Here is a 13,445-nt window from a genome sequence, read left to right as displayed (position 1 = left end):
GGCGCTTGGCAGTCCCTGTGATTGCCTCCAAACTGTTTCTGGGGGTGGTGGCTCTGACTCCAACATGCACCTGCACCCCCATCCCCTCTCCCCACAACACCCCCACTCCACCACGAAGATCGGGGCACCTTTTCCTGATGTGGTGAGCCGGGATACTTCCTGACTCTGCGCATCCACCTTGAGAGCAAACATTCGGGCAATGAGTTCAAATCCCAGCACGGCAACTGGAAATTTAAATTCAATTCAAATAGCAGCTTAATTAATAATAATCATGAAACTACTGGATTGTCATAAAATTCTATCTGGTTCATCAGGGCTGAAACCTGCCGTTGTTACCTGGTCTAGCCTGCATGCGACACCAATGTAGTTGACTCTTAACCGTTAACTGTCCTCTGAACTGGCCAACAAGCTACTCAATTCCAACTCAAAACAGGGATGGGAAATAAATACTGCCCTTATCAGCAATGATTACATACAAAACTAAATTTAAAAAAACAGAGTGACTGAATACCTTGAAAATTTACAGCTTATCAGAGAGATCCAATATGGGTTTTTTTAAAAGGTAGGTCATTTGTCCTCCGCAAGTCAACAAAAAGTCAGAGTGTACAGAGCAGTTGTCACCACCTTCCTGAACTGCAGTGAAACCTGGAGTATGTATCAGTGCCACATAAGAGCACCAGAGGAATTCCAAAAGCAATGCCTCTGCCACATCCTCTGGATTCAACCAGAGGACCGTTGATCAAATGCTAGTGTCCTTATTGAAGCCAGCTCCACAAACGTTCAGGCAAAGGTCCTGCACAATGAACTTTGATGGGCTGGACACTGTGTCTGGATGGCTGAAAAGCTCCTCCCCCACCAGGTCCTGTTTTCTCAACTCTTAAATGGCTAACCATCCAGGGAGGAAAAGAAAACACTTAAGGCACTCTGAAGCTCTCCTTGAAGAACGACAGCATTGACATTGATGACTGGGAGGAGCATGCCACCAATCATTCAAAAAGATGCCAACTTGTCCTTCAAGCTGTATCATACTTTGAGTCACAACATTTTAATGATGGGTCAGAGTGGTGGCAGACAAGGAAAGAAAAGGAAGCAAATCCTGCATCCGGATTCCACTATTTCATTCTGCTCCATGTGCCCAAAGATCTGTGGGTCAAAAATCAGTCTGTTCAATCACATGAAGACCAATGGCAGAAACTTGCAATCCTGAGTAGATGTCATCCTCAAATCGAGGAAAATCAATAATGGTTAGGTAATTTGTGGCAAAACTTACTGAACATTTTGAAGAGGTGATTAATATTGAGGACAAGTGCCTCTCTGTGGGCTTCCGGCAGGTATCCGATAAAGTCCCTCATATGAGACTCGTGGCTAAAGTTGAAGCTCCTGGAATTGAAGGCAAATTATTGACTTGGTTGGGAAATTGGCTGAATGGCAGAAGGCAGAGAATAGGGATAATGGGCAGGTACTCTAATTGGAAGTACATGACTAGTGGTGTCCCATTAGGACTTGTGTTATGGCCTCAACTGTTCATTGTACTTATTAGAGATTTAGATGACGGGATAGCAAACCCTACATCCAAGTGTGCCAAGGACACAAGAATAGATGGTATTGTAAGCAATGTAGATGGAAACATAGAAAGATATATTAATAGCTTAAATGAATGGGAAAACTGGCAAATAGATTTCAATATAGGAAAGTGTGAGGTTATCCACTTTGGACCTAATAAAGGACCAAAGGTCTAAAGAGACCAAACACATAGATTAATAAAATGCCATGGATAGCTACAAAATTTTTTTAAAAATGCTAATAAAAAGTTGGCCTTTATTTCTAGGAGTGGAATATAAGGGATCAGAAGTCTTGTGGCCACACCTGGAACACAGGGCAGAATCTTTGGCTCGGCAAATGGGGGTGGGGCCCACTCACAGAGGCGTAAAATGATACGCGGTGACATTGGCTGTGCGTCCCAACGTCACCGTGCGTCATTCAGGTTTTCAGTTTGGCGGGCGTGCAGCTGAGGCCTTTTTAAGGCCAGTTAACTATCAATTGAAACAATTAACTGAGTTGCCCGTCCAACCTTAAGGTTGGCAAAGAGCCCAGGTGGCCTTTGCATTTATCATGAAATCTCATCCACAGGTGGGATGAGGTTTCATGAAGATTTTTAAAGTCTTGTAAAAATTTTTAATAAAATTAATAGACATGCCCCAGCTTTTGTGACAGTTTCACATGAGGGGACATGTCTTAAAATTTCTTTTTCCTTTATTAAATTGTTTTGAACTTAAACTAATCTCCCTGAGGCAGCTCTGTGCCTCAGGAAGATTTCTGCGCCCTTTTGCGTGCAAAAGAGCGCAGCCCCGACTCAGGCAACCCCCACGCCGTCCGAACAGGGAGCACTCAGCGCTTCCGGGTGCGTGTCATGCTGGGCGGGCCTTAATTGGCCCGCCCACATAAAATGGCGACGCCCAGCCGATCATGCCCGCGCCTGCTCCTGCCCCCGCCCAACCCCCCTGACAGGGAGAAAATTCTCCCCATTGTGTTCAGTTCTGGATATCACACCTTAGGAAAGATATATTGGCATTGGAGGGAGTGTAGCATAGATTACCAGAATGATGCCCAAACTCCAAAGGTCAATTTATGAGACAAGATTACACAAACTAGGGTTGTATTCATGGAATGTAGAAAATTATAATGTGCTTTGATCAAAGTTTTCAAGGTTTCAAGGGGAGCTGATAGGGTAGCTAGAAAAGAACGATTTCCACTGGCTAGGGCTAGGGGACATAGCCTAAAAATTAGAAGCCTTTCAAGGAGTGAAGTTAGGAAACAATTTTACATGCAAAGGGTGATAGGAGTTTACGACTCTCTTCTTGAAATGGCAGTTTGATGCTAGACCAATTGTTAATTTTGAATTTGAGCAGCTGATAAATATAGTTGGTTAACCAAAATCTAAGAGATACAAACAAAAGCAGGTATATGAAGTTAGATGGCAGATCAGTCATGGTATCATTGAATGACAGAGCAGAGTTTGAGGTGCTTTATGTCCTGTTCCTATGCACAAAAGCTAAGTATCTTCAAGCCAGTTAAGGGATGTTTTTACTTTTGCTCTTTTCAGGATAATTTCTAAATAGAAACAATATTTAAGAAGTTGAACTTAATTAAAACCTAAGTGCAAACAAAATATCTTCAAAACTGTGTAATATTCTGTCTCCATTACAGTAAATATTATTGGTGGCACAAAGCCATGGTGTGTGTAGGTTGCCACAGAGAAATGAACTTCTATCAAAATGTTTCAGGCAATGATCCAGTGTGTGCTCCACTGCCAAATAACTGACAAATTAATCTAACAGAAAGGTGAAAAACTGCACCCTAAGAGAATACTTGTTAGTAGTTCTCAGAAGTAATCTCAGGGAAGGAGTGCTTTGGTTGCTATGTGTCGCCAAAAAAAGAACATGTTCTTTTTGAAGGTATTTATGATCTTGCTGGTGGCCGGTTAGCTCAGGAGGCTAATGTGTGGTTCAGAATAACAGCAACAGCATGGGTTGGATTCTCGTTCCAGCTGAGGTAGACTTGGAACCTGCCTCCTCGCCCTGCCCCTGAGAGTGGAAGGCAATGGCAAACAATCACTGACAAAAACTGCCAAGAAAATGGCTCAGGATGAAACATCGGCAGACAATGAGCAAAGGACCTGCCTTCAGACAGAGCACAGATGAATGAATAAACGATCTTGCTACACTGTTGCCTGTAGTTCTCCCTCCTTTTCACATATGAGATGTTTCCGTTCTATTCAGATTTGCGCTGTCAATCTGATACCTCCTGATCCACCAACACTGACACTAAACCAAGTTGCAAAACACAAAGAAGTGCTCACAATCAATATGCGATAATCCTGACAAATATTTGGTGATAATTTAATTTGAATCTGAAGTAAAAATACACAGGATAGGACATTTCTAAAATCCACAGAAAACCACCATATCAACTGAAAATGTACAAAATGAATAGGTAAATTCATCAGTCAAGAAGCTTATTACAAATGCCCAAAAAGCTCAGTGCAAATTTGGAACATAATAGAATGAATTCTTACATTGTGAAGTGTGCATATTTTACATACTCTCCATTACTATCACTGCACTTTATGTAATTATTTAACCTTTTGAACAGATTAGTTCTTAGGATTTGTCGGCCAACCTGTTAATATCTGATGTATGCCAATGACCCAGAGCAACATGGTATTCAAGGGAATGAACCCTGCAGTCATGACTCAAAACCTAATTTGAAATAGAATTTTCTTCATAGAGCTAGAATAAAAATCCATCTATTCCTTTTGGCGGACACTTACCTCCAGCACTCTCCCACTGATATATCTGTCACAAGTCTCACACTTAATGCCAAACCGAGAATGGTAATCGGTCTCACAATAAGGAATGCCATCCCTTAGAAACAGAGAAAGAAAATTAATATTTAGCAACTTCTACTGAGATAATCATACAGCTTCTCAGCTCTGGGGGTCAGTTATGTCCTTCATCAAAATTAATATGTACTGAATTTCCATTTCAAAACGTTTGACAATACAGTTAACAGAATAATTAAGTCACTGTATAGTTCTATACATTTTTTTGATTTTACACCAACAGCATTAACAATTGAAATGCAGGCTCTTACAGAAACATATCAATATAAAATGTGCCGGTTCTTTCAAAGCTATAAAGGATCAAGATGTTTCAATGCACCAGCTGTAATAATGTAAAGCAACATGAATTCAAGACTTTTAATCTTCCCAACAGTGGGTGGAATAAAATTGTAAAAAAAAAAGGCCACTTGAAATCAGGTAAATCCCTAATGCCTGGATTTTTTTTTACATCAATAAATCATAGGTCGTACTGCCAACATTAGTATACTAAGATAATGGGCAGCATCTTGCGGTCGGCAAGCGGGGGTGGGGCCCCCGGGCATGCATCCCAACGTCACCCCACATCATTTAGATTCTCAGTTCAGCAGGTGCGCAGCCAAATCAGCTGTGTGCCCGCCAAACTGTAAACAGCCTATTAAGGCCATTAGAAAACTAATTAAGATGATTAATGGACCTGTCCGTCCAACCTTAAGGTTGATGAGCAGCCCAGGAGCCCAGGTGGGCTTCGGAAAAAACATGAAACCTCATCCACGGGCAGGATGAGGTTTCATGAGGGTATTTAAAGTTTTATGAAATGTTTCAATAAAAGTTATGGACATGTCACATGAGGGGACATGGCAGGGAAAATTTTTTATCACCTTTATTTAAAGTTTACAATCGGAGTCGATCTCCCTGAGGCAGCACTGTGCCTCAGGGAGATCTGTGCGCTCTTTTGCACGCATGCGCGAAAAGGCGCACTCCCGGCTGAAGGAATCCACCCCCCCCACCGCCTGCACAGGAAGCGCATAGTGCTTCCTGGTGGACGTCACACTGGGCGGGCCTTAATTGGCCTGCCCATATAAAATGGCGGCGCCCTCCTCCCCGATAGGGGGAAAATGTTGTCCAATGTGAGGCTAGATTACCTTTTCAGAAACATAAGATTCACTACATGGTCTAACTTGATGGACTAGCCTTTAAACTCTCCCCTGATGATTTTATCTGGTAGATTAGAATTGGACAGAAGTGGGATGCAATTTGGAAATGCGCAGGGTTGCGTTCCCAGCTACCCACTGCTTTACAAGATTATTTGTGACCTGAGAAACTACATCTGCACATGTATGTGTGGACGTTTATTAAAGAAATGCAAATGAAGGGAACGTGACCTCTGCTGTGTTTTCTGTCAATTGTCCTGAAAGGGTGCTAGAGGCAGAGATTACCTCTCTGGCCCCGGCGTCCTTTACTCAGAATGTTGTGGAGCGTTTAGTGAAGATGACCTGAAAGAGGGACATGTGCAAGTGCTTGATCAGGTAAGAGGGAGATTTCCTTTTTCTTTCAGATCATTTAGAGGCTGCATGTTAGCCACCTTTTTTGCATGGGGCTGCAGGGGTGGGAAACTCTAACCCCACAGCCTTGGTTCAATGGTTGTACTCTTGCATCTCAGTCAGAAGATTTTTGGCTGAAACCCCACCTCCAGAGATGGGAACCTAATTCTAGGCTGAAGGAGTGCTGCATTGTCGAAGTGCTGTCTTTCAGGTTACACTGAGGTCTGCTTCAGGTGGATGTAAAATATCCCACGACACTAGGCGAAAAAAAGCAAAGAAGACATCCTGACAACACTTAATTTTTCAACTGACATCAGTAAAGCTAATTTTCTGGTCATTTACCTCCTTGTTCTTTGTTGGTTATTGTGTGCAAATTGGTGGCTGCATTTCCCCATATTACAATGTTGACTACACATCAAAAATACTTAATTGTCTGTGAAAGGCAATGTTATTGAAAGACCTTAGTTTCCTACATTACATCAGTGATCACACTTCAAAAAGTACTTCAATGGCTGCAAAGCACTTTAAGACATCTGGTGGTCATGGAAAGCACTATAAATGCAAGTACATATGAACATATGAATTAGGTGTAGGCCATTTGGAGCCTCAAGCCTGCTCTGCCATTGAATAAGATCATGGCTGATCTGACTGTGGCCTCAACTCCACATTCTCATCTACCCCCAATTACCTTTGACTCCCTTGTTTATCAAGAATCTATCTACCTCTGCCTTAAATTATTCAATGACCCTGCCTCCACCGTTCTCTGGGGAACAGAGTTCCAAAGATACACAACCCTCAGAGAAAAAAATTCTCCTCATCTTCATCTTAAATGGGAGACCCCTTGTATTTAAACTGTGTCCCCCTATTTAGTCTCTCCCACAAGGGGAAACATTGTCTCAACATCCACCCTGTCAAGTTCCTTCAGTATCACAAGTGTTTCAGTAAAATCACCTCTCATTCTTCTACACTTCAATGGATATGAACCTAACCTGTCCAACCTTTCCTCATTAAGATAACCTCCCAATCCCAGGTATCTGCCCAGTGAACCTTCTCTGAACTGCTTCTAATACATGTATATCCTTTCTTAAGTAAGGAGACCAAAATTGTACACAGTACTCCAGATGTCGTGTCACCAATGCCCTGTACAACTGTAGCAAAACATCCCGACTTTTAAATTCCATTCCCCTTGAAATAAACAACATCCCATTTGCTTTCCTAATCACTTGCTGTACCCGTGTACTAACTTTTTGTGATTCATGTACTAGAATACCTAGATCCCTCTGTACCTCAGAGTTCTGTAATCTCTCTCCACTAAAATAATATGCTGCTTTTCTATTCTTCCTGCCAAAGTGGACAATTTCACATTTTCCCACATTATAATCTATCTGCCAAATTTTTGCCCATTCACTTAACCTACCTATATCCTTTGCAAATTCCTTATGTTCTCTTTACAACTTACTTTCCTATCTACCTTTGCATCATCAGCAAATTTAGCAACCATACATTCGGGTCCCTTCAACTAAGTTATTGATATAAATTGTGAATAGTTAAGGCCCCAGCACTGATCCCTGTGGCACTCCACTCGTTATATCTTGCCAACAGGAAAATTACCCATTTATTTCTACTCACTGTTTCCTATTAGCTAACTAATTCTCTATCCATGCTGATATGTTACCCCCTACACCACGAGCTCTTATTTTGCATAGTAACCTTTTGCTTTGCTATTTTGACCTGAGAATATTGCCTGATACATTTGAAAGGTCAGGCTAATAGCAGTGATGGGAGAATAGCTAATTTCTTAAGAAAGCAGTGTCATGTGCACTAATCTTCAATGTGCTGTGCCATGGAGTAGCAGGTTAACATCACAATTGTGTCTTTTTGGGAAAATACTGTTGGGCATCTTTCTAAGGGAGTATAAGGGACTCAAAGATAGTCATTCTTAGGCCATGCTTGCATATCTCGTTGCCACAACATCCGAGGACATAAGGTCCACCCACTCTCTAAGGTGCAGTAGATGCATGAGGAGAAATGTCTAAAATGGAAGCAAAGAGAACAGAGGGGAAACTCAATAGGGCACAAACTATATGCGTAAGAACACAATGGCTGCCCGTTTTTTGGGCTTGATTTCTATTCATAAAATCATGAATCGCAAACTCCTCTAAGGTTTCACATTTTTAAGTGCACTGAACAATAGGCACTAAAGGCACAAATACTAGGAAATTCAACAGTCAACATGTTCTTTGTTCTGAACTTTCTGTTGCTCCTATGTTCCAGAATAGAAGGGAAAGTTCCTGTCACTGATTAATATCCAATAACCACTGCTAAAGATTACACTGCATGGACATAAAGGTGGCATTGAGCTCAGTCACAATGTCATCATGGTAAAATTGTTTGCCAAGATTCATAGAGGGTGGGGGAGGGGTTGGGGGTATAATTTTCACCTTCACTGCCTGGATAGTAATCACTGGATGATAACTGAGCAGGTTCTACAATGGGACGGTGATCTGTTCTGCTAGATTATGGTCCAGGTGCTAAGTGTCAAAATCACCCCAAAGTCCACATATGAATAGGAACTTGGATGAGGTACTGGAGGGCAGTGAAGATTTATGAGGCTTATCCCAGCACCTTTGGGTAAGGAAGAGGAAAACCCAAGCAAGATTCAGTGCCATGTCAATAAACCATGAGTAAATTGTAATTTAGGGTATCATGTGAATTAAATATAAAACAGCAACCATGTCATTCTTTCTGAATGGATAACATTTCATTAGTTAATGAATCTGAATCACTCCCATTCTTCAAGCACCACACATACTTGCTGATATATTCTCCTGTCAGCACAACACCACAGGACTGGCATTTGAAACAGCTCACATGCCATTGCTTCTCCAAGGCCAGCAGTGACTGTCCATGTTTGATTTCATCTCCACAGCCGGCGCACTCTGTAATCAAAATAGAATACGAACAGGATATTTAATCAGCAAAGAATCTTCCAAAACGTTATTGCAATTACATTTCGCTTCAAGTGACTGTTGGACTGATGACTGATACAATGGCAGAGTGCTACACTAAATGATATGTCTTTATTTAAAACTGTAACAATCCATCAAGTGTTACACACCACGATCCTGACCTCATGTCAAGTTCTGAACTATTAACACCATTATCACAATCAAAAATACTTAATTTACAAAAATACTTCGCACACTGATTAACTATATTTCTGAACAAGTTTAGTTTCTAAGTTTAGAACTCTGTTGTCATGTTTATGTTACAGATCTTACATTCTAATCTATTTAGAGAGGCTGGAAGTGAATTCACTTTGGGCAATTTACACTAAATGGGCAATAGTGAATCAGCAGCCTGTTTTACACTCTCCCTGATTTTTCCTTTCTGTATATTAAATGGCACATACCTACCTTCGTTTTTGTGACATGATGATAACAATCATTTTTCACTCAGCCGAGATACGTCATCGATTTTGAAGACAGGATTTTTTTAGTGTATGGTACCAATTCATTCTTTTACATTTTAACTTGGCAGGGATTGATTACCTGAAGTACATAATCAGTCCTTTTGTAATTTTACCTGATTTATTTCCTAGCAGACAAATCTAATCAATCCACTTAGGTTTTCAGGATGCACATTGAAAGACATGTCTCAGAAAGAAGACAACTTTATATTTATTAATACAGTCAATATAAAACTGGAAGAAGATGTGGCTACTAAGTGTTTAAATACACAGCTATAGAAAAGCTTATCCTTGCCATGTTCTTGCATTTACATTGTCTTTGTGCTGTGCTATAACCCCGGCTCCTGACACATTGGTCACAACCAGCAGCAATTCCAAAATCAACTTGCCAAATCAATTAAGGTGGGACACTTTAGAATTGCTCCCTGTTTCCTGCTGTAACTTCGTCAATAGTGTGACAGAAACTTTATTTACATGCAAAGAGGAAAAGGATGGTCCCCTCTGTATCTCTGGCAAAAGCTACAGCAGCTGAGTAGCAACAACTTCAGGGAAATTCTTGCTCCTTATTGTAGGGAGCTGCCAGCAGCATTAACACAGCTTGAAACCAAGCAGCTTAAACTAAAGATGACTTTGACAATAAATGTTCAAACATGTAAACTAAGGATTTACTACCAAAGTGTTGCTCAATCTAGCATTTCATTGGAATGTTTATGGACTCAAATGAGTTCATGGCAAGGTCTGCCTGGAGGGAGCTTCAAACCTCAGAGGTCCAATGTGTTTGGTAATTTTCATAACTCTGTTGTCAGATGATTTTCCGTAATAAACTGCCACTGTTTGTTTAATATACAGCCAAAACAACTTTGCACTGATGCAAAAGCTGCAGCATTACTACATCCTCAGTCACGTTAGAACAGGGTCGCAAATATCCCCGGCTTTTTTGCTCTTTTGCAAACCCCTCTCCAACAAAAAGTGTGAGGAGCTTATGGATGTCTTTGTCACTAAGATTGAGACAATCTGATCAGCTGTCTCTGTCTTATTCCTCCCTTCCACTAGCCTGCCTGGATAAACTTCTAATGTCCCTCTGTGTCCTAGCCCTGAATTTGCATCCTTCTCTAGTTTCTCTCTTATCTCCCCTCATGCCCTCTCTGGACTCAGCTTGTCGATAAGACCCACCTCATGTTCTCTTGATCCTATTCCCACTAAACTAATGATCACCCAGCTTCCTATCCTGTTAGCCAATATTGTAAGCAGTTCTCTTTCTAAAGGTGATGTCCCTCTCTCCTTTAAATCTGCTGTCATCACCTGCTCCTCAAAAAACCAACCCTCAACCTACCATTCTTGCAAACTGCCATCCCAGTTCCAACCTCCCTTTCCACTCTAAAGTTCTTACATCACTGTGAATGGAGGTCCGGTGTCTATAGCACCGCTATTTTATAGTGCATAGGTTTTTCTACAACTTCTTGTGATTAGCTCAATAACTTCCACTTCCTGATGCTATCCTCCGGCTAAGCTTTTACTTTTATCTGGTCTTAAGGAAGTCTCTTATGTTCATTATTCTTACTGTCATGCCAGGAACTGCTGTAGAGCAATTTATTAAATTTTGTTTCATAAAATATTTATTATGCTGTTGCACAGCGAGGCTCCAGCATCATTCAGAAACCAGGATTTCAAGAAAATATTTTTGAAATATGTTTACTAAATAATGTAATTGATAGTCATAAAAAGATTGACAGTTTTCAATGACTTGTCTGCCCATAAAAGACAAAATTGACATAACATAAAAATGATTAAGCATGTAATATTAATTTAAAAATTGTGTCAGGCATTGAATAGGTTTTTTACTAAAGCAGTTTGGAAAAGCAGAGTGATGAGATACTCAAATGGTTGCAATGACCTTTTATAAATTTCCATTTCTGATGAAGGATATTCATCTAAAACATTAATCTATATATATTTTAACAGATACCGATAGCCCTGCTATGTATTTGCATTCTCTGCTTTTTATTTCAGATTTCCAACGTACTCAGGGCTTTTTAAAAACAAATTATTTTATGAGATTTGAAAATCTTTGTTGCATTTTGTCTATTAAAAAATCTAATTGTATTTTATTCAGCAAAAACAAAAATGAAATTCCAAATTTACAGTTTTGAAGACGTTCTTAGGCACAAATCACACATGTACACTAAAGCTACCAGGAAAGTCTCTCTTTCTCTCTTCATGCTCAGCCCTTGGTTATCCAAAGGTTGTTAATCATGGTGCTCTTCACATCTACAGCAATCTTTCCACGATACACAATGGGGAAAGTAGAAGAAGCAGGTCCCAAAAACTACCCCAGCCACTAAAGGAATTGAACCTGCTCTGTCAGCCCATGCTCAAAACATTTGAGCTAACCGGTAATATTTCAAGGAAAGTCAGCATGTAATAACCAAACCGCATTTCCTTTATTCCAGCAAGGCTGCTAGATAGTGAAGTGTTGCGTTTCTCCCTTTTTTATATCTCCAGCACCTTGATTGGAAATTGCACGGTAGGGTGGACTTTAATCCTTTCCCTAAGAGAGGAACATGGCAGACCGGTGGCTTCGTTCCTGACCCATCACCATCATAAACAGGCAGTTTTCTGAGTCCATTGAGGCAGGTGGCAGGTGAAGGCATTATATATATATATATATGTAAGCAGGGATCCTATTTTTAAACAAAATCACAGAAGTCTCACCCAGTGCCCAAACTACTAGTAAAGCCTACCAGGCTTGGTGTCTTGGAGCCACTGAACTAGTATTAAAAGGGACAATTGCCGCAGGCGTATCTCCTCAACCCTCCAAGCTCATCTAATTCTGGCCTCTTAAGCATCACTAATTTTAATTGTTCCACCACTAGACCTGATTTCAGTTGCTGGAGCCCAAAGCTCTGGAACTCCTCCCTACGCTTCATTGCCTTTCTAACTCTCTTTCCTCCTTTAAAACAATCCTTAAAACCTACCCCTTTGACCAAGTTTTTGACCATCCTAATATCGCCTTATGTGGCTCAATGTCAAATTTAGCTTTATAACACTCCAGTGAAGTACCTTGAGACATTTTATTATGTTAAAGGTGCTATATAAATAGAAGTTGCTGTGGTTGTTGTTGTAGTAATTGGATCATAGGATCATTATGCTATTTGCATTGAAAGGAGGATTTTGGATTCCAGATAGCTTCTTTGATATTTTTTGCCTTACTTGCCCTCAGCAGATTTTAATTGCTTCTCATTGGCGCCATTGTTGCCAGTTTCATAGGGATGAAGGAATACTTGGAAGAACAGCAATAGCCTCAGCAACCAACCTGAGCAGCAGCTGTGCCTATTATAAGACAGCAGATGACAAGGGTTGTTTGTAGGAGGTCATAACCAACGCATAGAGTGCACATGCCAAGAGTTACTTTCCTGGATTTATGTGAGGAGCAGTGCAACTGGAGGCTGTGTCTCTTCAGGCGAGTTGCTTTAGACCTGCTCTCCCAGTGCCTTTCAAAGTCACCACTTAACTCCTTTACTACTGGTTCCTTTCAGTCTGCTCTAGGAACCATCACCTGCACCTCCGACTCCGCAGTATATAGCTGTATTAAGGAAATTACTCATGTTCTGCTTGTCAGAACTAACTAGTGCACCACCTTCCCTATTGCCCTCAACAGTTATCATGATGGATTTATAACATTGACTGGCTTGCCTCATGCCAAAGGTGTCATTGAATGTTCACACACTGCTATTGGGATACCAGAGCATCTGCCAGCCACAGTCGTGAATGGAAAAAGTTACTATTCCATTAATGTTCAGGTCTTGTCAGATCACAGAAACAGGATCTTGCAAATTTCTGCAAGCTACATGGACAAATATCATAATGATTTCATGCTGCACTTTGGTACATTTTCCTACTTCAAAGGTGTTTTATATATATGCAAATTGTTTTTATGCAACAGTCTACCATTCCCCCAATCTTTGATTCTTCCAAAAACAAGGGAGAATGGCTGCTGATTCTTCCTATAAACATGGCTATATGCCACCCCTTGGCAGTCACATCAGACTTGAGC

General features: G+C 40.8%; 1 protein-coding gene across 9 annotated transcripts in view; it reads right to left on the bottom strand.

Moving 5' to 3' along the window:
- Nucleotides 1-13,445, bottom strand: part of ablim3 (actin binding LIM protein family, member 3) — a 335,178-nt gene that overhangs the window by 139,208 nt on the left and 182,525 nt on the right. For all 9 annotated transcript variants that reach the window (XM_078550582.1, XM_078550574.1, XM_078550577.1 and 6 more), the window contains 2 exons: nt 8,735-8,861; nt 4,331-4,424 (listed from right to left, as the gene is read on the bottom strand). In XM_078550582.1, the coding sequence (XP_078406708.1) occupies nt 4,331-4,424; nt 8,735-8,861 (221 nt within the window). The remainder of the gene's footprint in view (nt 1-4,330; nt 4,425-8,734; nt 8,862-13,445) is intronic.

Source organism: Cetorhinus maximus, chromosome 10 (assembly GCF_964194155.1).
Source record: "Cetorhinus maximus chromosome 10, sCetMax3.hap1.1, whole genome shotgun sequence".
Taxonomy (NCBI): Eukaryota; Metazoa; Chordata; class Chondrichthyes; order Lamniformes; family Cetorhinidae; genus Cetorhinus; species Cetorhinus maximus.
This window is presented reverse-complemented; position numbering and strand designations above follow the sequence as displayed.